The sequence below is a fragment of the Podarcis pityusensis genome (genome assembly GCF_964106645.2).
Source record: "Podarcis pityusensis genome assembly, chromosome: Z".
NCBI lineage: Eukaryota > Metazoa > Chordata > Lepidosauria > Squamata > Lacertidae > Podarcis > Podarcis pityusensis.
Window position 1 is genome coordinate 14,685,701 of NC_138044.1, and position 27,332 is coordinate 14,713,032.

Genomic DNA, 27,332 nt, shown 5'->3' on the forward strand with positions numbered 1-27,332 from the left:
GGGGGTGGGTAAAAAGCCCCCCTCCTCCAGCAAGTGCTAATCATGCTTCTGAATCCCTGAGAAAAACCTAATGTGTTTCCCCCCTTCTTTAATGCTCGTTATCTGTTTGTTTTGCATTGCTAATTGATGTCTGTACCTATTAAGAGGCCAGCCAGCATTGTGTAAGGTCTTGATTGCAGATTAATTTTGCATGCATATTCTGGACAGCATGGCAGTATTCCATTGGGGATTACGACTTGGAGTGGACTAGCAGATCTATCTGGTTTCCCACTCACCCTCCACCCCCTTCCTCTGCCCTTGAGAAAGGCCCAGTTCACACACAAATGCACATCACTCAGCAACCTACTGATGGTTGAGCGTGTGAATTGTCTCCCACTTTTGTGGGAGATCCAAAACTTCACCCATTGTCATATAATCATAGGATTGTAGAATTTGCAGGGACCCCAGGGACCATCAAGACCACCCCTGTGCAATTCTGGAATCACAGCTGAAGACTCCCTGAAAGATGAACACCTAACCTCTGTTTCATAGCCTCCAATGAAGAAGAGTCCACCACCTTCCGAGAAAGTCTGTTCCACTGTGGAAAGTTTCTTGCCACCAGGAAGCTCTTCCTAATGTTTACTTAGAATCTCTTGTCATTTGAATCTCTTGGTTCAGCTGGAACCTCTGGTAGCTGTGGAACCACCATAGAGAATGACCTCTCCCTTGTTGGCCACCCAACCACACCAACCTAGGGGATGGATACACTGGGAGACCCTCTGAAACAGAACTTAAGGTGCAAGCAGGATGGTGTGGGAGCAGGTGCTCTCTGTGATGGTTGGTACCCATTGTGAGGGAGGTAGGGCAGAAGGCAGGGAGCCTAACAGTAGGCGACACCAGGGCCAATGGCAGGCAGAGCCAACTAATTCTAGTTTTCTCCCCATCCTCTTTCCTCCTGAGGGGTTCAAGGGGCAACATTTACACTAAGGAGGAGGAAGCTGACAGGCAGGGCCACCCCCTGGACTGGTTGTAAGAAAGAAAGCAGGCAGGTGGGGGCTGGCTGAGGGCAGATTAAGGTTGGTGGGGCAGTTCCCTCAGTTGCCTAATGGACCAACCTCCACTCCAATGAATGGATTGGGCCCATTAATATATACAAAAGGTTTGTTGCTAACCAAACTGTTTACCATGCAGAACAGTGGTCATAACAGAATAGTGACTGAGTGGATTCCGTGCCCAACTACATCTTTTTATAGCATGTTCAGGTCAGACAACGAAAAACAAATTTGCCAATGGCACTGCTTGGCTCCTGGACAGGATTATGTTCTATCCCCTTCCCACTGACCTACCTTGGAAGAAGGATGCTTAGAGCCCCTAGACAATTCAGAAGGGGTGGGGATTTCCTCAAAACAAGTGCCCCTTGTTGCTTTTGGCCAAGTTTGTTTCCATAGCCCCCTTGCTTAAAAACCTTTTGATTCTGCCCTCTGACACGAGAGTATGTAACAGGGAGAGGAAACAGCCTGTGGATCATAACAATGCCTTTGATGACGGAAATCCGGCAACATTCTCATTAAGACTGCAGTCCTATATAACCACTTTACCTGGGAGTTAGTCCCACTGAAACACAATAGGAATCACTTCTGAGCAAACAAATTGCACTTTCAAGTTGTGGGGAGGCATAATCAGTAGTTGGGATCAGAATTCCCATTCTGGAACATGCACTAGGCAAGTCATTCTCTCAGCCTCAGTTTCCCAGCTGGGAAATGGGTATGCCAGTTACCTATTGTGGTCTAGTGGTTAGAAAGCAGAGTCTGTAGTGGATAACATCAAGTACGAATCTTAAGAATTGCGAGTGGGGAGAGTGCTGTTGCACTTGGCTCCTGCTGGTTGGTCATTGTGAGGGCAGGATGCTATCCTCTATGAGTTTCTGGCCCAATCCAGCAAGGAATTTCTTATGTTCTATCTCCTCTGTATACCAAATGTAGAGAATTGCAAATAGGAATAACACTGTTGCAGTCAGGTTCTGCTTGCAGTCTTCTCATTGGGGGTACGTGGTTGGCTAGTGTAAGAACAGGATGCTGAACTTGGTAGCCCATTGGCCTGATCCAGCAGCCAGGCCGGTCTTCTTATGTTCATGGTTAATGGTCTGGGATGATGGGAGTTGTAGCTAAAGGTGGACAAATATGTCAATTTCAGCTTCTCCTTTTTGCAATCTTAAGGGGAGATCGCCACGTTTTGGCATCAGTTTGTGAATTCATTATTTTCTAAAACTGCCAGCATTTCAGTGGAATTTCTCTTAATAAACATGTTGCAAGTGATTTCTCCTAATGCAGCTGGTGTGTAGGGACCTGTTAGTGGGTCATAGCCTGATCCAAGGTTGGGCACAGCAGGAGCATTACCACCATGCAAATATATGGTGGAAGATTAATAAATGGGTCTCCAAATACATGTTTGGGTTGGAAGTGGGTCCTAGGTCTGAAAAGGTTGATGACTGCTGCCTTAATATACTGCATTTTATATGTTATTTTAACTAATATAGTCAATTCTATGTCACTTTCCCCTAAGATGAGGCATTTTTGTAAACATTCTTTGGTTGGCAAACCACACTGCAAAATTTGGAAGAGTGTGAATTCTGAAGGGTTGCTGAGGTTTGGTTTGGTTTGCATATTATTTGAGAAACTGTGAATCCTTGTAGCTTCTCATTAAAATTCAAGCTGAACTGAATGTATTCCTAGTCATAATCTGGCAACATCTGGAGGGCGATCGGTTCCTTCATCAATGCTTGAGACCGAACGATGAAGGCATCTGTGCCATTTGCAAATGCAGTGCGTGTTTACAAAACTGGGTGCAAATAACACGTACCTTTTTTTTGGTGGACAATGTACCGTATTTGGGAATCTCCCTGGCCTTGAACAGGTATGAATTATTCAATCTTCTCCTCTCCCCACTCACCATGGTGCCCTTGGGATCTAAGGATGTGATCCTTTGGAAAACAATAAAAGGATGCACTGCGGAGAATGGAGGGGGCCGCGGGTGATGGTGGCTGCGTCGACCACCCCTCCCCTCGACCCCCTTTCCAGCTCTCCTGCTTTTGCCTGCAACGGAGGACTGCGGGGAAACCGCTGGGTCTGTTGCCGCAGACTTCCAACAGCCAACTGAAGGCGGGGGGGGGGGGGACCCAAACCTGTTGTGCCTTTGGAGGCAGACATTGCAACGTCTTGGTGCGATGCAAGTGCCAGGCATGTAGATGAGTACAGGGAGCTGCATGCAGTAGGCGCTTGAGCAGTAGCAGAGCGAAGGGACGGCAGGGCAGCTGGGAAGTGGGTGTGAGACGAAAGGGGAGCACCCTACACGCTTTGCCCAGAGAGGGGGCTCTCCCTCTCTCTCTCTCTCTCTCTCTCTCTCTGTGTGTGTGTGTGTGTGTGTTTGCGCCTGGACACGCGCACGGAAACCTCTCCCTGCTGACTCCCCTTTGATTTGCCAAGGAGAGGAAATAAGAGGAAACCTTCGCTTGCAGCAGTTACAGACACAGCATCTCGTTGATGAAGATGCTTCCACGGCAGTAAGGGTATCAGCTGCAGGGACCCGGAGGACTTTGGCTGGAGAAAAGCCAGAACTCTGGGAGGTGGACAGGAGGAGGAGGAGGAGAGTCTCTCACCCTGCTGGAAGATGGAGGCCAAACCTTTGTTCAATATGCAGAAGGCGCTCGTGCAGCCCTTCCAGATGTGCATGCTGGATATTCCCCTGAGCGTGCAGGACGACGATGTGAGTATTGCCCACGTGCTAGGTGGGGGAGCTCTGGGGTGGTGGTGGTGGCGGCAGAGTTTGGGCTCCAGAGACTCTGGATGCTTTGGGGTGGCAAAGGGCTCGTTTGACTGCCTGGTTTTCTTTCTGTCTCAGTGGGTTCCTGGGTTCTAATAGTTGAATGTTGAAGCTGAATGTTGAAAGATTCAAGACAGCTGTAGAACTCTTCAGACAGCTGTAGAACTCACTCCCACAGGAGGCAGTGATGGCCATAAACTTGGGTGGCTTTAAAAGAGGACTGGACAAATTCATGGTGGAGAGGGGCTATCGAAGGCTGCTGTTCACAATGGCTGTCCACCATTAGATGCAGCAATGCTTCTGAATGCCAGTTCCTGGAAACCACAGGAGGGGAGAGGGCTCTTGCACTCAGATCCTGCTTGCTGGTTTCCTATGGGCATCTGGCTGGCAGCTGTGAGAACAGGGTGCTGGACTGGATGGGCCATTGGCCAGATGCACATGGCTTATGAATTTTGGATGGAGTGATGGAAAATCAAAATTTCATACACATATTGGTGGATGTGCATCATGCTCTTGGGCAAAAGAAATTCCCTCTCAGTTAGATCCATCCCTGTCCCATTTGCCTTGCTCTGGTGCCCTATGCAGCATTTGCAATCTGTTGCCCAAAGCACCTTGCCTCTTGGCCAACGTTAACTTAGAAAATTACCAAGAAGCTCTGAGGGGTAGCGTGGACCTCTGTAACAGCAGGTGTCGTTCTGCTTTGAAGTGCCGTCGTATGAGAGATATGGCTTTACTCTCTTAGAAAAGAAAGCCACTGGGAAGATTTCTCCCAGAGTTTCCTACATTTGTAGTCACTACCTGAAGTGTGCCGTAGATTATGGAAACCAGGAATGTGCTTTGCACCAAGTCAGCCCCTCATTGGTCTGTCTAGCTCAGTCTCTTGATAGCTGTCACTGGTAGTGCCCGTCCAAGTTTCAGATGGGGGGGGGGTCTTTCCCAGACCTAGAGATGCCATTGGAGATTGAACCTGGGGGCTTCTGCATGCAAAGCAGATGCTCTATCATGGAATACAGCCCCTTCCCATAACAATAGTGAGGTTCCAGTCCTCATGTTTCTGAAATTGAGAGCTGATTTAAGTAGGAAGCTGCCTTACACCAAGTCAGACAATTGCTGCATCCAACTCAGTACTGTCTACACTGACTGGCAGAGGTTCTCCAGGGTTTCAGGCAGTGGGTCCCTCCCAGCATACCTGGAGATGTCATTGGGGTTTGAACCTAGGATCTTTTGCATGCAGAGTAAATGCTCTCTACTACCTTGTTTTGCCTATTTCCCCCTGAGCGTGGCAAGTGTCACTATTTACTTCTGCAGCACTTGGGAGCATTCCCGTTTGGGCTGCTTGGAGATGGGCCAAGACAGGGTGGTTGAGGGAGTAGAATTTCAGAAGTGGAATTCTGTCCGCAGAGCAGAATTGTCCCTCTAGGCACAGCTATAAATTACTTTCTTTTTGCTGGATCTTCTGCTGGACTCTTCTCCAAGCTTTGCTGCATTCTGCTGGTTGCTGCTGTATGACTTAAGGTGGGGAGTGGGGCAGGAATCCAGTTACTTCCAGCCCCAGATCTATCGTGGTTATTAACTTGCAAGAATCCATGTCATTGTAATGGTGGGGGACAGGTGTCAGGAGGTGGTGGTGGTGACAGAGGGAAACCATGCATTTCAGTAAACTTCGGGAAGGGGGGAGTGCAATATGACTCCATGAGTGCTATGCATAGTGTGCTTTTCAGGAAAGGCATGGCCAGCATCAGGGTAGGAGGAAGTGAATGTGTCCATTTCAGTTTCTCGTTTTTCCAATCTGAAATTCAGTTTTTGATTTAAAAAAACAAAACAAAACCTAGGGGCTACGATTCTTTCTTGTTCCACTTGCCAACCCCATCTCCCCTCCAGCCCCTTTGCCAACTGCCTGTCCTCCAAACCCCCTCCTCTTCCACCTCTTCCACCCCCAACCTATCCCCTCACAGTTTCCCACAACTGCAACCCCTTTTAAAGGAGGGGAAAGTACTTTACAGAGCAGTTTGCCAAACTGCTTTGTGGAGCACCTTCCCCAGCTGTTAAAAAGCTCACTTGGGCCACCTGTAGTGCAACTGTAGCATGATGACAGCCTTACATTTCTATGTATACAGGAAGAAGAAGAAGAAACTTTAATCAACATTTTAGTGTGAATTCTTCCTGGTATACCCTTTTTTGTATGGAATTTTACTGAATACAGGTAACTCGCAATTCAGCTTTACACACTTGGCAAAAAAGGAGGTAGCAGAAAGGGGGTGGGTGTCCAGGAAAAAAGACTTTGGCATTAGCAGTCCCACCCGCTATTGAACCCAATGTGTTTTGACTTTGTGCGATTCTGTCTTTATGTGCTATCCTCAGAATGTAACTCCCATTCGCCTGTGTACACATTTTTGCATGGTATTTCCCCAAATATGACATTGCTACTTTCAATAATATATGCTTTTTTAATGCACACTTTACTTTACCATGTGCATTTTTTAAGTGCATGACATGATTGGGCAACTGCATTGCAAAATTCAGAGAAGGAATTTCAAAGGATGACTGTGTGTTCTGATTCATGTATTGTTTTGGCAGGTGAAAATTAGAATGGAAGCGAATATCTCCCCCCCAATCAAGAGTGGAAGCACTAAGATTTCCATGCACCTATTCAGAGGGAGGACTATTATTCTTGACCTCTCTCTGAATTGGCTCTGAGAAAATACCATGTGAGATCTGCCAAGCAGCCAATGCAGGACAAGATCAGTTTTGGCACAGGGCATATGAAAACCTTTGACTTTTGGTGTGGCTGTACAGAGTTCTCTGGGAAGAGGGGTTTATTGTTAAACCACCCTGGGAATTGTAGCTCTGTGTGAGGAGGGAATAGCTGGTCTCCTAACATTTCTCAGCACCCTGTACAAACTACAAGGGTCTTAGGGTTATTTAGGGGTGGCGCGGGGGGGAGTAGGAAGCCATGACTCTTTAAAGTGGTATGATACTGCTCTAAATGTATTGTGCAGGTGGGGCCTGTGTTTTGCTACGAGGGTCCTCCTTTAATAAATGACATTAGAGGAGTGAGAAAAATATGCAGGCAGAAGGAGCTAGATTCAATGTCTGGCATTTCCAGTTCACTGGAAAGAGCAGCAGGGACACCCCATACACCCACTTCCAGTTAGAATAGATGACAGTGAGCCAGATGACAAAATAGTGTGACGTCATAAAAGGAAGCATCCTATTCCTGCAGGAGCACTTCATCATGCAAGGGTGGGGAAAGCTGGCAGGACAAACAGAGGAGAAACGTCAGGTCTAGGGGCCAATATGGCCATCAAGGCCTATCTCTCTGGCTTTTTGGGACTGTCTATAGGCCATGCCCCCTCTAGAGCCACACCCCTCACCTGCTTCATAAATTCACATTACTTGCTCCACTCACTTTTGCCTCTGGCCCTGCCGACCACAATTATGTGGCCCCTGGAAGGATGCATGCCTGGATGGAAGATAGAGAGAAAGCTGTGTGTGCAGAAATGTACATATTGTACAAGAGTTTAAAAATCGCATTAGCTGCTTCGCCCACATGCGCCTTCTGTTCTGGCCTGCCACAGGTCATGTGGCCCCTGGGTGGTTGTCCACAAAGGAATGTGGCCCTTAGGCATGCAAAATGTCCCAGGTTCAATCCCCAACAGCATCTCCAGGCCCAGGGGTGGGAGAGACTCCTGCCCCAAATCCTGCAGAGCTGCTGCCAGACAGTGTTGACAGTACTGAGCTAGATGAGCTGATTAGTTTAACTCAATACAAGGCTGGTTCCTATTTATATTAGCCCTTTGTTTAGAACCATGAGGCCTGGAACCTTATGTTATTTTTGGAGGAGGTCTGTGGCAGAGCAGAAGGTTTGATCCCCAGTGGCATTTGCAGGTAGGGCTGGGAAAGAGACGCCCTGTCTGGAAATCCTAAGGAGCTGCTGCCAGTAAGTGTACAGAATACTGAGCTAGATAGATGAATGGTCTTACTCCATCTATAAAGAAGCTTCCTATGTCCTTCTGCAATTCGTGTTTTTGCCTCCCCTGCCTGCCCTGCTCTGTAAGACAAAAACATAATGCATAACAGCATGACATCACTAAAAGCCCAACAAAGAGTTAATCATCCCATAACTCCCTGTTTTGGAGACAGGGTGGTTCAAGCCCTAAGCCACCCAAAGGGTTATCAAACACCACACAATGAAACTGTTACTATAAATAAAAGCAACTTTTACAAAAGCTATCATTAGCAATACCTCTTGGGCTCTGGCTGGCTGAGATCATGGCAGCTGGGAGGATACCTGGCAAGTTGCTGATGAAAGCACACCTGTCTGGCTTCAGTGTGGCTTGGCTATGCCTTTCTTACCACAACATTGGATGGTCTTGCTGCCATAACAAAGTGCTGTGGCTTTCTACACAGATAAGTAGCTAGAGCCAGAGACCATCCTTTTGGTTTGGGATCAGAATGTGCTGGGTGGTATATTTACAGCATGTGAATTCACAGTCAAGTAGAGCAAGATCATCATTAGTTTGTGGGATGTTAATTTTCACCAAGCAAAGCTCTGGAGCCCGTTAAGCCTGGTTCAGTGCCGGAGCCCACAAATTAATGCTTAGGTTTTCCAGGTAAACCATGCAGGCTTTAAGAGTCATTTGCCTAGGGCAAGCAGAAATTACCTCCAAGTGATCAGACATGGGGATATTATGGTTCTATGAGAATAGCTGCTGCCAACCACTCACAAATTATTCCAGATTTCCATGTTGAATATACATGGACCAGTTCCACCTAAAGATGGTTGAGGAATCCAGCCTTCTGTATTCTGATGCTAACTGATCTGATCTGTGCCTGCTGAGCAGATCAAAACCTAATTACTTCACATATAGTTCACATTCCTCAAATGTTCCAATGCTCAGAGTATCTCAAAATAAATATTAAAAATGCATATCTTGAAAAAGAATGTACAGATAACTTACATGCATGAGTCCACACATAAACACAAAATCACATAAAGCCAGGAACACCCGGAAACACACAGCCCTACCACCAAGAAGGAGGGCTCTGGAAATCTTGTGGGAGGTAAGTGAGAAGCCTCACTTACTGGGCTTTGAGAAGGAGGTGCAAAGGCTCTAGGACAGGGGTCGGCAAAGTTTACCTCACCTGGGCTGGTTCACTCCTGCGGAGATTGCTCCATGGGCTGGATTGCATCTGTGCAGATGCGGTTTTCGGTTTCTGCACAGATGCGGTTTTCGGTTTCTGCGCAGATGTGGTTTTCGGTTTCTGCGCAGATGCGGTTTTCGGCGTCTGCATAGATGTGATTTTCGGCACCATGGAAGCAAGTCCCCGCTCCGTGCTGGCTCGGTTCAGGGGTGGCTCGTGGGCCATTTAAACGACCCCCGTGGGCCACTTGTGGCCCATGGGCCACAGGTTGCTGACCCCTGCTCTAGGACCCTCCCAGACCCTCATGTCACCTTCCCAAAACCAGGTTCACAAAGCGCTGCCTAAAGGAGCATGAGATTCACATTACCTGTATTTACACACACATTTTTCTAAGGATTATTTTTAAAATGCAGATTAATGTGGAATGTGGAATGAGACCAACTTTTGGTTGAACTAATGCCAAAAGCTGAAATGAGGCTCTTTGCTTCATCCATAGTCCCACTCTTCCACATGATGAGGCTGGTAGAATGCCCCAGGAAGAGAAAACGGTAACAGCTACACCCTGAATCATAAGGACATCAAAAAAGCCTGGCTGCTGGATCAAGCCAAACACCCATCTGGTCCAGCATCTTGTTCTCACGGTTGCCAACCAGATGCCCCAAAGGGAAACCTGCAAGCAGCAGCACTCTCCCCACTTGTGATTCCCAGCAACTGGAATTCAGTGACTGGCTGCCTCTGATAGTGCAGGCAGAAGACAGCCATCCTGGCTGTTCAGGATAGGAAGGATAAGGGAAGAAAGAAAGAAAGAAAGAGAGAGAGAGAGAGAGAGAGAGAGCGCACACACACACATGCATTCTTTGGGAATCAACCCTGACAAAGTTGGTGTTGCAGAGACAGGATTTGACATGAATCCTTCCATCCTGAGCTGGTGGAAGTTGTAACTTGCTTCGCTGCCCTCCCAATAATAGGTGATTATACAACTGTTGTATAAAGATGTGAGAGGACAAGATAGCAGGAAGGGGGACGGGGAGGAAGAAGAAATGGGTGGTGAAGCCGGGAAGAGATAATCTTTTCTCGGCAAAGCCAGCACCACTAGAGTGCTGTCTCAGCAAGGAGCTCTCTGCCAGCTGCTGATTCACCCTGCCATGTCATGCTCCTTAGTTCCTGGAACCTTTTGGGAACATTGCTATGAATCTCTCTTTCTTTCTCTCTCTCTCTCTCTCTCCCTCTCTCTCGTAATGAGATGTTAACTTTTTGAGATTGTATTAATTATTTGTAGGATTTATTTACTTTTCGTTTAAGGCCATGTTCACACCCTGCGCTTAAAGCATGACGATGCCACTTTAAACAGTCATGGCTTCCTTCAAAGGATTCTGGGAGCTGTGGTTTATTAATGGTACTGGCAGTTGTTAGGTGGTCCCCTGTCCCCCCTGCCAGAGCCATAGTTCTCAGAGTTCCCTGTGAAGAGGGATTGGCTGTTAAATTGCTCTGGAAATTGTAGCTCTGGGAGCGGAGGAGGGGTCTCCAAACAACTCTCAGGACTCTTAAGGCGGGGTGGAGGAAGCCATGACTGTTTAATGTGATATCATGGAGCTTTAAATGTAAAGTGCAAATGTTATCTTATTCAATGCTCTTTTTTAAAAGAAAAAAAAGCATCAGTACTCACCATGAAGTAAGTGCCACACTTTTAACATGGGGGGGGGGAGGTGCCAGTACTGTTATCCTTTAGTACCCCCGAAAAAAGCTCTGGCCCTATTGATAGAAAAGCAGAACACAGATTTTAACAAAAGCAAACTTCTACACACACACACACACACAAACACACTCCTTTCTCTCTTCCATCCAAGGAAGCAGGAATCCTTATCAAAGTTTAAGAACGCATTCCAGCCAGGCAAAAACACTCAAGGAAGATATGGCTTGGGGAAGTTTCATGGGCTAGACAGAGAAACTTGGAGAGCCAGATTTGGCCCCCTGGGTTGGTAGTTCTTCACTCCTGCATTATTTCATTCAGGTAGGTACATAATGGATTGTGGGCAGTACAAAGCAAAAGGCCCATGGAGCCACATCCAAGGCCACATCAGATCCAGAAGCAACTCATGTGACATTTGTTATTAGTGGAGCTATCCAATGTGGGCAGGGTTGATATTTTGTGGGCAGAATTATATGTGGACAGGGATCCAGCCAATTTCTGGCAGAAGCGCTTCCCATGCCTATTTGGAGATGCTGGGAATTGAACCTGGGACCTTCTGCATGCAAAGCAGATGCTCTGCCACTGAGCTACGGCCCTTCCTTCAGCAAAGCATGAGTTATTTTAGGTTTTCGTGCTACAGTACTTTCCTCCTCGTGCAGGCAAGAGGGAGTGGCAAAATAATTGGGGTGGCCTGGAATCTTGTGGATTTGCTCTCTGGCTGTACTTCAAAGGGCAATTTTTATCAAAAACTCATTCATCCTACATGTCTCTCTCCCCCTCCCCTGCTTGAAACAGTGGCCAAGCTTGGGAGAGAGTAGTTAGGAGAGTTCCCTGATCCAATAACTTGTTAAGGCAATAGATCTGGGTTTAATCTTGTTGAAGTCAGTGGACTAAGCTGCTTTAAATCCTAAAACTGGGGCTTATCTCCTTTGTGGAATCACCTAGAGGAGAGCACCCAACTTTGGCCTGATTTTAGTCACTGTTTAAGGCTGCATACACACCAAATATTTAAAGATTTCCCTCTCTCTCAGAATCCTGGGAACTGTAGTATATTAAGAGTGCTGGAGATTGTAGTTCTGCAAGGGGTGAACTGTACTTCCCAGGATTCTTGAGGTGTGTGTGCTTTAAATGTGTATGTGGCCTAAGACAATTCCGATCAGTGTATACAATATAAAAATTCAGAATGTCAACTTTCTTGAGATAACAGAAAAGAAATAGTAAAATTTGAAAGAGGGAAAGGCGCCTACGATAACACATAATTCCTACGTAATTATACATAGGAATCATTTTGTATGTCTTTAAACAGAGGCATTCTTCCATCTCATTTATGTGTTTATTTATAGCTCACCTTTTTCTCTAAGGAGCCCAAGGCAGCATGCAAAGTCCTCCCTCTCAATCCCCACAACCACCCTGTGAGGTAGGTTAGGCCAAGAGAGGTAGTGACTTGCCCAAGGTCACCCAGTGAGCTTCATAGCGGAGTGGAAATTTGAACCCTGATATCCCAGGTCCTAGTCTGACACTAACCGCCACACCCCACTGCTAGGGAATGCTACTGTCTAAGGCAGGGGTAGGCAAACTAAGGCCCGGGGGCCGGATGCGGCCCAATCGCCTTCTCAGTCCGGACCGCGGACAGTCCGGGAATCAGTGTGTTTTTACATGAGTAGAATGTGTCCTTTTATTTAAAATGCATCTCTGGGTTATTTGTGGGGCATAGGAATTTGTTCACTCCCCCCCCCCAAAATAGTTGACCTCACAAGGTCTGAGGGACAGTGGACCGGCCCCCAGCTTAAAAAGTTTGTTGACCCCTGCTCAAGACCAGGGGTCGGCAACCTAAGGCCCATGGGCCACAAGTGGCCTCTGGGGGTCATTTAACTGTCCCACGAGCCTGTCAGATCACCCTTGAGCCAGTGCCACTAACTGGACTCACGCACTTCAGCCCCGACTGGGCTAGGCGAGCTGGGTAGCACTTCCAGAGACCACCTTCTGCACAGGAACAGGTCAAAGTGCTGTGGACTCACAGCTTAGAGTTGTGAGCACCGGATTCACTCCAACAAGAAAACAGTCGTCGTACAGCAGAGTACAGCAGAGTATAGCAGAGCATAAACGACTCGGAGAGCAGCTCTGTAGAATATCTTCTTTTATTCTATCTACAACTATAATACACAACTATGTACAGAGCTAAATGAGGTCTAAGTGAAAATGCTGAACTGCACTGAGTGTCTGCAGCTGCACTTAGCAGCAACCTTATCTATACACACGATCTCTCTCTAACACTCAGTCTCTCTCTCTGATGTGAGGCTGGAGCGGAATAAGTAGTGAGCAGAAACCGCCCCCCTCCTCTCTGGAGAATCAGCAGAGAACATCAGCAGATTCTTGGAATGGGAGGGGTGAAATCTCCTCAGAGCCGCCCCTGAACCAAGCCGGCCGCTCGGTGAGTTCCCGCACGCTGCGCTAAACCGGCACAGTGCGGAGCGGGGACTTGCTTTTGTGGCACTGAAAATCACGCCTGCGCATGCGCAGATGCCGAAAATCACATCTGTGCGGGCTCAGGAAATTGTGGGTGCACACGCGATCTGGCCCACGTAGGAATCTCTGCTGGAGTGAACTGGCCCAGGCAAGGTAAACCTTGCTGACCCCTGGTCTAAGGTTAGGAATGGGGGGCTAGTGACCATCCTCCAACCCCATCCTCTCTAACCATTGCAGGCGCAGATGGGAGTTGGAATCCATTATCCAACCTTGCTTTTGCCCACAGACACCTATGCCACAACAAACCCAATCAGTCTCTAAGGTGAGCACCTTGTTAGAGACCCCAGCAAGAAGCAGACTAGGGGAGAGGGTCTCTAGATCCTTCAGTAGCTGCAGGGATTATCTGCTGGCAGATCGCCTTGCTGAGGGCCCCTTCCCATTGTCCTCTTGGAATCTGCAAACACAGGGAAAAACAATGGAGAGATTTCCTGCCTTCATCTCAGCAGGCTGCTAAGTTTCAAGATCAATCATCGTTACTCAAGCGGCAGCTTGGTTAACTCTTTGCCTTCCCAACTCCTGCTTAACTCTGGTGACTCTGTACCTCACTAAGAACATAAGAACAGCCTTGCAGATAGATCAGGTCCATGGCCCATCTAGCCCAGACTCTTGTTCTTGTAATGAGCATCCAGTTCCCTGTGGGAAACCAGTGGTTTGGCCTTTCCATACATTCATTTGGCATTTATCAACATACAAACAGTAAACATAGATAAGCAGACAGTGGAAAAACGAGAGGGAAATAATAGTACAAAGGCTCGGCGGGAAATCCCGAGGTCTGCAGAAGAAGAAAATATGTAGAGGGGGAGAAACAGAAGGGGTCACACACACACACACACACACACACACACACAGCCATAAGACGCGTGCTCTGCAACCACAGAATGCTGGAGGGGCGAGGGGAACTAGGAAATACGGGAGTGGAATACAATGGAATGGAGCATCTTGGAAGAGGCACGACTGGTTGGCTGGCACCCTGAACGAGGGCATCACACGTTGCAACATTTGCTTGAAGTTCCCATTTGTTGTTAATAATTAGTAACAATAATAATGCCAAGCAGTTAACACCACCACCACCACCACATGCTTCCAGTAGGGTTGTCCTCATAGCTGTCAACATTTCCCTTTTTTTAAGGGAAATTCCCTTATTCCAAATAGGATTCCTTGCAAGAAAAGGGAAAGTTGACTGCTGTGGTTGTCCTATTAGTCTGCTGTAGATCAAGTAACAAACAGCCGTGTTGTACCTTTAACGACTTCCAGATTTATTGCTAGCATCTCTTTCTGCGGCTTAAGAATCCAGGCTTGCTCTGAGATGTGAAATCTTATCCTTAGTCTCACGGTTATAGTGGGGGGTGGGGGGGGGGAGAAATTGCAAATAGCAGGCCTGTTTTTTCTTTATTTAAGAACTGCTTATCTTGTATACACTTGAGCTTTGCCTACACGTGTCACGGGTCTCCCCTCCGTTGCATCTGATGGCCTTTCGGCCCCTCTGTTTACCCTCCATCCTACTTCCCAATAAACCCGTGTCTATTTGCCAAGCCACAGTGATAACCCTTCAATTCATCTGCGCGCAGAGCAGCCGCCGCAATAAATCCTTGAGCCTTTTAAAGTGCCACAGCTTCTGTGAGTGAACGAGTGAGGTGGTTAATACTAATATTAGGATTATAAACGTTTCTCTCTCTCTCTGCAAAATAATAATAATAAAGTTCCAGCGGCGCTCTCCTTCTCGGCCTGCAGAGGGCACGCCTCTGCTTTCTTTCCTAGCCTCTTCCAAGCGGGAGGGGGATGAGAAGAGGAAAAGCCTCTAGGCTCTGGTTCCGCTTTCTCTTGCTTCCCTAGCATCACCACACCGCCTTTTCAATCTTGCTCTCTCACTCTATCTCCACCCCTTTCCAAGCGGGTGACATAAGGGCTTGTGAGTGGGCGGATCAAATTTCCCCAGTGTGGAGAATGATGACTGAGAAGGAGCCGCTTTGCTGCTGAGTTCCAGGCGTAAAGGCGCAAAGAACGCGCGCTCTCTCCCAAGCCCAAGGTGCGCGTAGTTTGGAGAGGGGACCCTCCGAGCCCGTGAACTGACGCCCCTCCTCCTTTAGCTCAGTATAATGGAAAGTTAGCAGGAGTTGGACCCTCTATTCTCGCCGCTCCATGGTGAACCTCATGTGGTCAGAGCTCCTGCAGGATGAACGCCCCAAAGCAGCCGCTGCCGCAGCCACCGCAGGAGGCGGCGGCGGCGGACGCGGCGGCATCCTCAGCCCGGAGAAAATGTTCGAAGGCTCCCGGCGGTTCCGAAGCTTGTGGGACGGCGTGAAGCTGGAAGTGGCGGCCGAGAGCACCAGCCCCGTCGTCCTGCACAGTTTCACGCAGCTGGATCCGGACCTGCCCCCGCTGGAGGTAAAGCCCAAAGTGTTGGGGGTGTGGGGAGCCCCATGCGCCGCGGGGATGGAGGTGGCGGGTTGATTATACGGCGTGTCTCGCTCGCTTTGCATGAATTTCAGGCAAAAGAAATTCCGCCCCAGTCGAATCCTGTGCGTGCTTACTCGGGGGTAAGCCTCCGCTCAATGGGGCGTGCGCCCCAAGCAAAAGCGTGCAGAGGCTTGTAGTAACGGGCTCCCAACCAGACGACTAGTTCTCTTCCCTCCGCGTCCGCCGTGTTTCCAAGACATGTTTAATTTAGGGGTGAAGCCTGACCGCATCTCGCTTCGCTTTTTTATACCGCGACCGCAAACTCCCAAGTTTTCTAGTTCTGGTGTTATGCGTGGGCACGCGGAAGGGTGAATGGAGCGCTGGGGGTCCCACCAACAAAGCTGTTTGAAAGTAGCTTCTCTAGGAGGCGCCTTACTTTTTGTCTTTCGACTGGTAATTCAGGTCCGTTTCTGAATCCACTCCACATTTAAAACCTATTTGAAGCAGCTGGCTCCTCACAAAGAATCCTGAAGATTGTAGTTTAAGGATGCTGGGAATTGTAGCTTGGCGAGGTTCTCGGGATTCTTTGCAGGAAGTCCTACGTTTTAAATGAGTGTTGGATGGGCTTTAAATTTATGGCGTTAATCTGTTTCATTACTGGCGTGCATGAGCATGTATATGGGTCATTCTCTGCCTCTTTCCCCATTTCATCCTAAAAACAACCCTGTGAGGCAGGTTAAGTGGACTGCAACTTATTTTTACACTACTCGTCTTTTAACTCACACCACAAAACGATGGTGCTTCTAATTTAGATTGCATTATTGAAAGATTTGGCAGATTTCAGAGGTAGTTTCGGTGGCTTTTTGCCATGACAGCAGTGGGTGCTTCCAGACTGGGGTGTGTTGTGTGTGTTAATATAGCCACTTCACTTACTTTGGATATTGCAAATAGGTCACTAGCAACAGGATTTTATTTTACTGTATAGGAATTCCCAGGGAAAAAGTAAATCTAGATTAAAGGTGGGGGGAGATATACAGGTTAGTATTTTCAGGCCAACAGTGTTTTGAGGATGCTGTGAAAAATGTGCATGCATAAGGAGCACTGATCCCATAATATGTACAATAAAATGCAGCATTCATGGTAGTAAAATCCTCGCAATCCCTAGGAGAGATTCCTGGTCTGAAATCTCAGAGTTGCTGCCAGTCAGTGTAGACAATACTGAACTAAATTGTCCAGTGGTTGAACTCTGTATAAGGTACCTTCTTATGTTGTTCTCAATGAGAGAGCATCTGCTTTGCATGCAGAAAATCCCAGGGTCAAACCCTGGCATCTGGTATGGCTGGGAATAACCCCCTACCTAAACCCCTGGAGAGCTGTTGCCAGTCAGTGCAGACAATACTGAGTTAGGTTTACCAGTGGTCTGACTCTGGATATTCAGAATGATGAGGACTATAATCTTACTCTGTTCTTAGGAGGAGAGGCTGTTGCCCATTGGTAGAGCAGCTGATTTGCATGCAGAAGGTCCCAAGTTCATTCCCTGACATCTCCAAGTAAGGCTGGCAAAATGTCCCCTGCCTGAAATCCTGGACAGCTGCTGCCGGTCAGAGTAGATAGTATTGAACTAGATAGACCAATGATGTGACTCGGTACAAGGGAAACATTCCATGTTCCTGTCCTGTACAGTGTCACCTGAAATTGCGGCACATCATACAAATGGGGTGGGGGCACTTTCCCTACATTTGAGTTTTAAAAGAATGAGGGAGGATATGATGGAACTTCATAACCTTATAAATGAATCAATGATCGAATGATGTAGTACAGGCAACTCCCCATTTACATGGGGGTTAGCCACCGTGCATTTAATTGAAATTGTGTATATTGGGAACACCATTGAAAAAGCCTGCAAACACCCTGGAAGCCCTTGAAAAACCTTTAAAAAATTTTTTTCACTCATTAAATCCACTACAGTCGCTCTTTCCAAACCTCCTTCCTCAAACTCCCAACTCTCCACAGGCCAAAGGTTGGTGCAAAGGCTCCTGGGATTGCTAGATCCTAGCTTCTTTCCATTTTCACACTCTTTAAGGGCAATTTTTGCCCCTTTTGTGCTGTTTTCAAGATTGCTGCAGTGCGCGCATGCGCTGTTGCACTTGCCTTGAATGCGTGTAAATGGGGAGTTGCCTGTATAGAAAATGACTTAACATTTGAACTTGCTGACAGTAGGGAGGCCTCTCATGGATGTTATTTTATTTTATTTGTAATAAGCTCAGTCAATATGAAAGTGAAGTCTTTCCTATTAACTTGGGAAGCTGCCTTTTACCGACTATATCTAGTTCCTTGGTTAATGTAGCTCATTATTGTCTGCACTGGCTGGCAGCAGCTCTCCAGGGTTTCAGACAGGGAGTCCCTCCAGGCCCTACTTGGAGATGCTGGGGATTGAACTTTCTGCATGCAAAGCAGATGCTCTACCACTGAGCTACAGAAATTCCTCTTTACAAAAAGCACAATTGGTTTATCTCTGTCTCTCTCTAATAAAAACATAAGGCTGTCATCATGCAGCTCCCACTGGAGGATTTGTAATGCCATATCACAACCCTCAATTTGCATGAATTTCAGGTAAAAGTGAAGATAGTGAAACTATAATTCCCATGATTTTTAAAATATATATAGAGAGGTGCTTAAATGTGGTGTGTGTGCAGCAAAAGGGACACTGGCCAGGCAGATGATCTTTGTTGTTCCCTTTCCATCTTCCACAGATATCTGCAATTCCCTCCTGCTCACATGATCGCTTTGGGCTCAACTGGTCAGGCAATTATCTGTGTGGCTGGCAAGCTGCCAGGTTTGAGCATCTATTAGGAGAGGCGCTCTCTGTGGCGAGAAGCGCAGATCTGGCGCCTTTAAAGGATTTAATGAATGACAGCGAGCTTCCTGTTGCGAACCATTTTTGTGCCTTCTGTTCTCCTTGGAGCTGCTTGCCTAAAGCTCTCCGACCTGGCCAGGGATTTGGAGAGAGCCTGTAGCATCTTCTTCCAATGCAGAGAAAATCCTTTGCTGGGTGGGTCATGACTTATGTCCAAACATCTGTATCCATCGACTGTGGGAGCACCAGAGTCTCTCTGACATTCCATTACAGGACAGTTGAGGCCCCTGTCAATAGCTCGGTGTACTTTGTGTAGTTCAGCTGTAGAGCATCTGCTATGCATGCAGAAGGTCCTGGGTCAATTTTTGGCATCCCCAGGTAAAGCGGGGAAGGTCTCCTGCTTGAAGCACTTGAGAGCCACTGCCTGCCAATGTAGACAGTACTGAGATAGATGGACCAATGATCAGATTCTATTTAATTCAGCCTGTTTAATTCTTCAAAACAGTAAGAATTAGAATCTTACTTTATTTTTAGGGGATAGGCCATAGCTCAGTAGTAGGACACATTCTTTGCATGCGGACGGTCTTGGGCTCAATGCCTGGCATCCCCGTGTTAGGCTGGGATGGTTGCCTGCTTGCAACTGGAGAGCTGCTGCCAGCCAGTGTAAAACAGTGCTTACAGCAGGTCTCTTCCTACGACACTGATGCTATATTGAATGAGCTGTTTTCATTCTTGGGACACAGGGCTTTTATCTTAATTGCTTCCCTTCGCCAAACTTTTTGCAAAGAGTTAATAAACCAGATCCAGTTTCCTATGCACACAAGGCTGCCACCCACCGCCCCTGGTTTCATTCTCTTGGAGGTTGGAGCAAGAGAGATTGTTGCTGAAAATCCATCATCTGTTTCTCATTTCGTGTCTGGCAAAAAAGTATTTCAACCTCCCAGATTTCCTTCGCTAGGCTAGGAGGAGCCTTGAGAGGTGTGGTTTCAGAAGAGAGGCCAGGAAAGTTGGGTAGGGTAGGGGGAGAGCCTGAGCTTTTCAGCTCCCTCCATTGCAAGGAAATAATGATTGAAAGGGTGGTGCAATCATTCCAGACCACCATACCTCCTCCTCCTTGCAGGCAGGAAAGAAACCGTGTTTCACTAACGTTGGGCAAGTCTAGAGCCACATTCATACCATACATTTAAGGCACTATGATACCATCTTAAACAGTCATGCTTTCCGCCAAAGAATTCTGGGAGCTGTAGTTTGTGAAGGGTGCTGAGAGTTGTTAGCAGATCCATATGCCTCTCACAGAGCTACAATTAATTCCCAGCGTTAATTGTTAAGCCACTTTTGAGAATTGAAGCTCTGTGAGGAGAACAACTCCTAACAACTCTTGGCACCTTCAATAAGCTACAGCTCCCATAGTTTTTTGGGGAAGCCATGACTCTTCAGAATGATACTGCTTTAAATGTATGGTGCAAATGTGGCCATGGTAGATGGTAGCTACTTACGGTTTTTAAGAAAATAATGTTTTGTCTTGGGCTGTGTACACACCATATATTTAAAGCACATTTCTCCCACACCCAAGAATCTTGGGAACTGTAGCTCTTTAAGAGATAAACTACAGTTCCTAGGATTCCATGGGAGACTGCTTTAAATGCAGTCCTCCTGAACTCTTCCTGCCCCAGCTGTGCTTTGCACTTTTCAATTGTGCTTTCATGGATTAAGAAATGCCTTGCTGGATCAGACTTAGGGTTCATCAGCTGGCCAGAAGCTCCCAGAAAAGCTCACAAGCGGACAAAAGGCAGCAACTTATTGTCTGCACCCTCGCCTCCACCAGTATTTTGTAATTGGAGATATACTGCCCCTAAATGTGAAGGCTTGATTTAGTTATCAAAGCTGAGTGGGGGGTTTGAACCTGGGTCTCTCAGCTCCCAGGCTGGCGCTCTGACCTCTAGACTCTGCTGATAAACTTTAATTAGTTCTTTAACTCCCCTCCCTCCTAAATTTTTTTGAAACTGAGAGTTTGCTGCCTATCAGCACGTAGGGCTTAGTGGGCTAGGCATGGAGGCAGACACTCCCACATGGCGGAGGCAACAGGTTATTTTTAAATAACAAAAAGCTCTGCAGGCCTCAGATGGAAATTAAGAAAGGGGGGGGGGGAATAAAGCACAAGTAATCTGTCCTGTTAATTACCAGGGATGCAGGCGGCAGAAATTGCCCCAGGGGCCTGATCTGCACAGGCTTGCAGCAGCTTTTTGTCAGGAGTGTTCGCAAATAACCTCTTCTTCTTTTAATAAATAAATGCAGAACCAACTCCGTTGAGTACAAGCTGGAACTGTGATGAGTGTTCAGGATTTCCCCTCTGTGATAGTCTCCTCTCCCCTTTGCCACCCTATCCTGTCATATTTGATGCATGGTGTGTGCCGTGTATCAGGGAGCTTTGTGAGGGAATACCCAGTTCCAGGCTGCGGGGGGGGGGGCGGGGAAGCTTGGGCAAAATGTGGCCCCTGCTTCCTCTGTAAGTTGCCCCTGCTCACCAAGAGTACAGCCACCTGGACAGCAGAGAGTAGCCAGGCTTTGCCACTCTTTAAATTTCCCACAATGCCCCAGAGCTGGATGGGCAAGAGTACTTTGAAACGGAATCCGTGGGCCACATAGACCGTTGTCAATTAAAGTGTTCCTCATATAGACAATTAATATATACAATTGAATGTGTATAATTAATAGATTGAGCCCTTTCAGGGACATTGAGTCCATGTCAGGATAAAAAGATGGGATATAAATAAATATAATAATAATAATTTAGAATAGTCAAGTGTCTCTCTGAAGGGCAGCCCACCTGAACTAGAGAGCCCCAGGCAGAGAGGCCTCGCCAAGTCATGCCAGCCAGCCAGCCAGCCCACCAATCAAAAGGTGGGGCCTCGAAATTTGGCACCTGTCTCTCCCCACTGGTGGGTTTTCAAGTGCCCCAGCCCCCCTCACTCACATACCCTCGCGTTGTGGGCAGCGTGTTAGACCACCCTGTCCCAGAGCAATGCTAGGGGTGTGTGGGATTGTCATGGACAGAGGCATGAATTATTTTTTTCGCAGAGTCGAGAAGTACTTATCTAAGCTTGGCAAAGATACAATATACGTATATACAAACAGACCCACACTCTTTCTTTGTCTCTCTCTCACACACAAGAAACAATCTGTTTTGCAAATTTGAATTCAAAACCAATCAGCCTTCCACTGTTTCTCATATGTATACACATTCTTACAAGAACACATTTTAAAAAATTATTTATTTCATAAAATTAAAACACTGATTGATTGTACAAAAAAACCCCTCAAATGGGTTTACAGAGAAAAAGGGGGGAAATGAAATTGTAAAAACAGTTTAAAAACGACTTTTTTAAAAATTCAGGAAAAATTAAAACCAGCAATGAACTAAGATGAGATTAAAACATGCACATCAACGTTCTACATATCTTTTGTCTAGGCTAGCGTAAAGAAAAATGCTTTTAGCACTTCCTGACATTGATGGACACACAAAATATACATTCAGACACACTGTGTAAGAGACAGGGGGGCGGGGAGAATGAGAAAATATGACATCAGAATGCAAATGTGAGTTTGAAATATCCTGTTCAAAGTTTGGCTAGCAAAACTGACAGACTGAGAGCATCCCACATATTCACCTTGGCTTGATAATCTCATAAGGGTTGATATTCTTTACTTGCACTGTTCTTTTATTGCATGTGCAACTGTACTCATTTTATAGTTTTCTTTTTCATCTTTTGATCTTTTAATAATTGCTCTCTCTGTTCTTATATACTTTATAAAGTGAAATATAAAATAAACTCTCTCTCTCTCTCTCTCTCTCTTTCTCTTTCTCTTCATTTACCTTGGGGACATATTCATAGTTTTACCAACCCACAAGTTATCTTCTCTCTCTGTCTTTCTCAGATATAAGATTTCCTTTCAGGTGTTTTGACATCTGTGCTTTTTTCTCTGCACTCTTGCAAATGGATGTGAGAGGTAAAAATAGGTGTATGAGCTTGAAGTGCAGAATTGTATTCCGAACATGCATATCAAATTTCATTCCTGTATCTCAGTCCTTGAGAGATTGTTGTTGTTGTTGTTAATATTGGGTTCATATCGGGAGGTCCTTAAGGTATTGTGGTTCTGAGCCATTTAAGGCTTTATAGGTGAAAACCAGCACTTTGAGTTGGGCCCAGAAGCTTAATTGGCACCCAGTTGGGTCAGAATCAGTGTAATATGCCCAAACCATCTTCCTTCGGTGAGCAGCCTGTCCACCAAATATTGCGCCAGCTGAAGTTTCTGAACTGTCTTCAGAGGCAGTCCTATGTATAACACGCTGCAGTAGTCTAACCTAGAGGTTACCAGAGCATAGACAGTTGTTAGTTTATCTCTGTCCAGATTACCTACCTACACACACAAACACTCTTTGTCACCCGAACAAGGTAACCTAAAGCCTTTGCTTTGCCAAATAAGTCATTCTGATTTTCCTGCACACACAGTCTCATCTGAAGGATTAGGGGTATGTAGAAGATTAAGACTGCCTGTTTTGAAACAAGCTAAGAAGTTGAACTCTGAGGACTGAGGCATTTTAAATCTGGATGGCATGACTATACAAAGGAGCGGCTCCTTAATCTGTGTGATCCTGCTTTTACTAAATGGATACCCTAGTTAATACAGATTAAGGCACTGTTTATCTACAGAACCATTTATCTTCCCACAGCTGAGCCCAGGGTGCTGCGAGTGCCACAATTTCATGTTGGCGGGAAGACACAGAAATGGATTCTGAGAATAATGGCTTTCATTTTAGTTTTTAAAAAACAAGTTTGAAATGTAGGCCTTAAGCTGTGACTTTAAGAGCAGCCAAAAAAAGTGTTTAAAATTTAAACTCTGTCCTACTGCTACTGTGTTCTACTTCACACCTCAAATGTATACTAAATGGGTTTGGGGTGGGGGATTGACTAGTTTTACAGTAGTTTTCTCACTTGTTGACTCAAAAAGAATCTGCTTCTGCAACACATCCCAAAGGAGAATCACCCACTCTTGTGCATTTCTGCATGATTTGCTCAGTTTGGGTTAGGTTTTGCTTTGGGTTTAGGAGGAATTCTGTATAGCAATGACTCATGAAGAGACTTTACAGAAAGACACATCTGAAGGCAGGTCATTTTGTCATGTCTCCTTGTTAGGAACGATTGAACAATCCCATTGTGGAGATTCAACAGGCTAACCCTCATCTAGCAGTTACAGATAGGTAGCCGTGTTGGTCTGCCATAGTCAAAACAAAAAAATTCCTTCCAGTAGCACCTTAAAGACCAACTAAGTTAGTTCTTGGTAAGTTAGTTCCAATCTAGCAGAGGCTGATTGGAAAGGAACATGCCTCAGGGCAATACATCAGACAGAGACACAGTGGGAAACCTCATGGGTAGACTCCCATCTGCCTTTGCTCATTAAATTAATGCCCTTTTATTTTTCAGACTTATCTGCCCTTTCATGGGTGGCTTAGTGCCAGGAATGCTTCTCAGCTCCTAGACTCATCCCCACCCAACTCCAGTTTGCAATCCAGAGAGCAAATGTCACCTTTTGACATTTCCTAGATGGGTAATAGTGCCATCTCATTAGGGGCAGGACAGGGACTGCACTGAGCAAACTGAGCAGGAGGGTCCCCAAGTGCAGCAGGGTCCCGGTAGTCATATTTATTAAAAAGATGAATTCTTGCATATAAACAAAGGGTGCCCACCCCAGTAAGATCATTTAAATCCAGACTCTTAAAATCCCCTTAGCGACATCACAGCCCAGTGGATGAGGAGCTGGCTCCTTCTTCCCAAGAAAGCTGTGCCAAGGGAGACCTGTCACTCACAGTGAGGAGTTCCCTGTCAAGTTGCTGGGCAGAGTTTGGAGGATGGAGTTTGGAGGATGGAGTTTGGAAGGAGCTTTTGCATCATCCTCCTGTTTCTCGACAGTTGTCCTCGCTAGGTGTCCATAGAAGTGCACAATACCTTTCTGGGTGTGCTAACTAGGTTTGAGGTTTTGTTTTTGTTTCCAAATAGGATTTATGACTGGATCGGCATCCCTGGGAACCAAACCATTTCCCCAATCCCTTCCTTGGTACTTTTCCAAATGCAAACAGGCTTTCGCCTAATCTGGGACCATCCAGAAGGGATTTCAAGGGTCACCTATTCCATCCTCCTGCATTGCTGGAATCTCAACTAAAGCATCCCTGGTAGATGACCATAGTAATAATAATAGTAATAGTAATAGTAATTTATTATTTGGACCCCGCCCATCTGGCTGGGTTTCCCCAGCCACTCTGGATGGCTTCCAACAAAGATTAAAAATACATTAAAATGTCACACATTAAAAACTTCCCTGAACAGGACTGCCTTCAGATGTCTTCTAAATGTCAGGTAGTTGTTTATCTCTTTGACATCTGATAGGAGGGCGTTCCACAGGGCGGGCGCCACTACCAAGAAGGCCCTCTGCCTGGTTCCCTGTAGCTTTGCTTCTTGCAGTGAGGGAACCACCAGAAGGCCCTCAGTGCTGGACCTCAGCGTCCAGGCAGAACGATGGGGGTGGAGATGCTCCTCTGCTTAAAAACCTCCAAGGAAGGAGAATTTACCACCTTCCGAGGGGGTTAATTGTTACAGTCTAACCCATGGGTAGGCAAACTAAGTCCTGGGGGGGGGGGGGCGGATCAGGCCCAGTCGCCTTCTCAGTCCGGCCCACGGACGGTCCGGGAATCAGCGAGTTTTTACGTGAGTAGAATGTGTCCTTTTATTTAAAATGCATCTATGGGATATTTGTGGGGCATAGGAATTCATTCATTCCCCCCCCCTTCAAAATATAGTCTGGCCCCCCCACAAGGTCTGAGGGACAGTGGAGCAGCCCCCTCCTGGGGGACCAACCCCCACTGCCTTTCAGTGCCATCTTGCAGCAGGAACAGGTGCAGTTTTCAGATTTTGCTGTAGGAATGGGGGAGGGACAAACAGAATTTAAGATTGGGGGGAAAGTGTAAAAAAAAAATCCACCATCCCTCCCCTCCTCAGAGATTACTCTTTTGGGTGTGTGGATAAAGTCCTCCACCTTAGAAGATCTCCTCTCTGCCTGTATTTCTGTTTGCTTTGGAATTCTTATTTCTGTCCTGTGGGGGACTCCTGAGGCCAAACCTCATCTCCTAAAGCTGGGAAGGGAGGATGGAACGAGCTGTTTACTAGGCCGCAAGCAGCACAAGATATCCCTCAGTGGAGGAAACAAAAGGAGCATTGTGTTGATTTGGTGCAGTTGTGTGTCAGCTGTTGTGCGCTTCAGCTCAGGGTTAAGAGAGAAAAAGGGGGGGTTCTCGGGCATGGAACAGGAAAATCCTCAAGTAGCATCCTCGGTCTGCTTGGAAATAGTGTACAAATCTTTATCCTGTGTTATTCAGTGGCTAGAGTGTCAGACCATGACCAGGGAGACCAGGGTTCAATCCCCACTCAGCCATGAAGCTCACTGGGTGATCTTGAGCCAGTCACTCGGTCTCAGCCTGACTTACCTCACAGGGTTGTTGCGAGGACAGAATGGGACAGAAGAAAGCTATGTATGCCAGTTTGAGCTGCTTGGAGGGAAATAATTGGGATATAAATGCAAGCAGATAAATAAATTCTGTTTTAAATGGTCTTGCTGGTCTTGTTTCTATTCCCACCCCCACCCCCCCAAGCAAGTTTAGCATTTTGGAGAGGTTGCTGGTTTGCTATTTCAACCAATTAGTATTTTGGAAGGGTTGCTGATTTCCAATTCCATTGCATGGCTGTATTCTGCTGCCCCACCCCCATCCTTTTGCAAGGCTGTTGCTCTTAAAAGCTTGTTGCAGCTCTCCGAGATCCAGGAGAAAAGAGGGGAAGCGTGTTGCTAAGGAATGGATTTTGGATGCAATGCCGGCTGAGCTACAAGGGACAGGGTGTGCAATTCCCCAGGAAGCGTTGCATTCTGGGAAGTGGAATTCCAGCCAGAGTCATGTGTCATTGATGATATTGTTATCAGGGGACAGGTTGTAGCTTAGTGCTTAGAGCATCTTTGCCTGCAGAAGGCCTGAGGTTCAGTCCCCAGTTGCATCTCCAGGTAGGGCTGGGAAAGACCTCTTCCCCAAACCCGAGAGAGCCACTGCCAGTCAGTGTGGACAATACTAAGCTAGGTGGACCCAGTGGTCTGAACTCTTATAAGGCCAGTGTCCAGTGTTTTCTGTCTGCTTTCACTTCCCCACTCTTATTTAGGAACATTGGAAACTGCCTCCTGCTGATTCCAGAGACCATTGGTCCATTCAGCTCAGTACTGTCTGCACTGACTGGCAGTGGCTTTCAGGGGTTTCAGGCAGGGGGTCTTCCCAGTCTGACCTGGAGGTGCTGAGAATTGAACCTGGGACCTTCTGCATGCAAAGCTTATGCTTTACCTCTGAGCTATGGCCCTTCCACTAAAAAATAATATTCTAGTCACAAGGACTAGAAACATACCGTATTTTTCCGTCTATAAGATGCCCCCATGTATAAGACCCACTCCCCCCATTTTTGGGGACTCAATTTTAGGAAAATGAGGGGAGATAGCACAAAGTTGTTGAGCCTCTCCCCCTATGCAGCTGCGGGCAGGAAACACTCCCTAGATCGTTTCCCGTGCGCAGAGGCATGGGGCACGCACAGGGAGCACCCACCGTACAGCGGCATTGGGGGAAGTGAACTGGCTGGCAGTGCGCAGCTTCTCCCCCCCCCCCCCATGCCACTATCTGTGTATTGGATGACCCCAGTTTTTTGACATGATTTTTGAGTCAAAAAAACCTCATCCAATATATGGAAAAATACAGTAGTTGTTGGGTTTGGTGGAGCCTTAAGACATGCAGAGAGGAAAGGAGGAAATCAATGCAGAGCAGCAAATAGAACTCTCTGT

General features: G+C 46.8%; 1 protein-coding gene across 5 annotated transcripts in view; it reads left to right on the forward strand.

Moving 5' to 3' along the window:
* Nucleotides 1-27,332, forward strand: part of RALGDS (ral guanine nucleotide dissociation stimulator) — a 92,197-nt gene that overhangs the window by 20,501 nt on the left and 44,364 nt on the right. The window contains exon 1 of one of the 5 annotated variants that reach the window (XM_080990606.1): nt 3,402-3,741. The exons of 2 other annotated variants lie outside the window; for them this stretch is intronic. In XM_080990606.1, the coding sequence (XP_080846732.1) occupies nt 3,646-3,741 (96 nt within the window). In that variant the 5' untranslated portion in view covers nt 3,402-3,645. Of the gene's footprint in view, nt 1-3,401; nt 3,742-15,010; nt 15,545-27,332 lie in introns of those variants that run through there. 2 more of the 5 variants (XM_080990605.1, XM_080990603.1) reach the window with 2 other exon arrangements.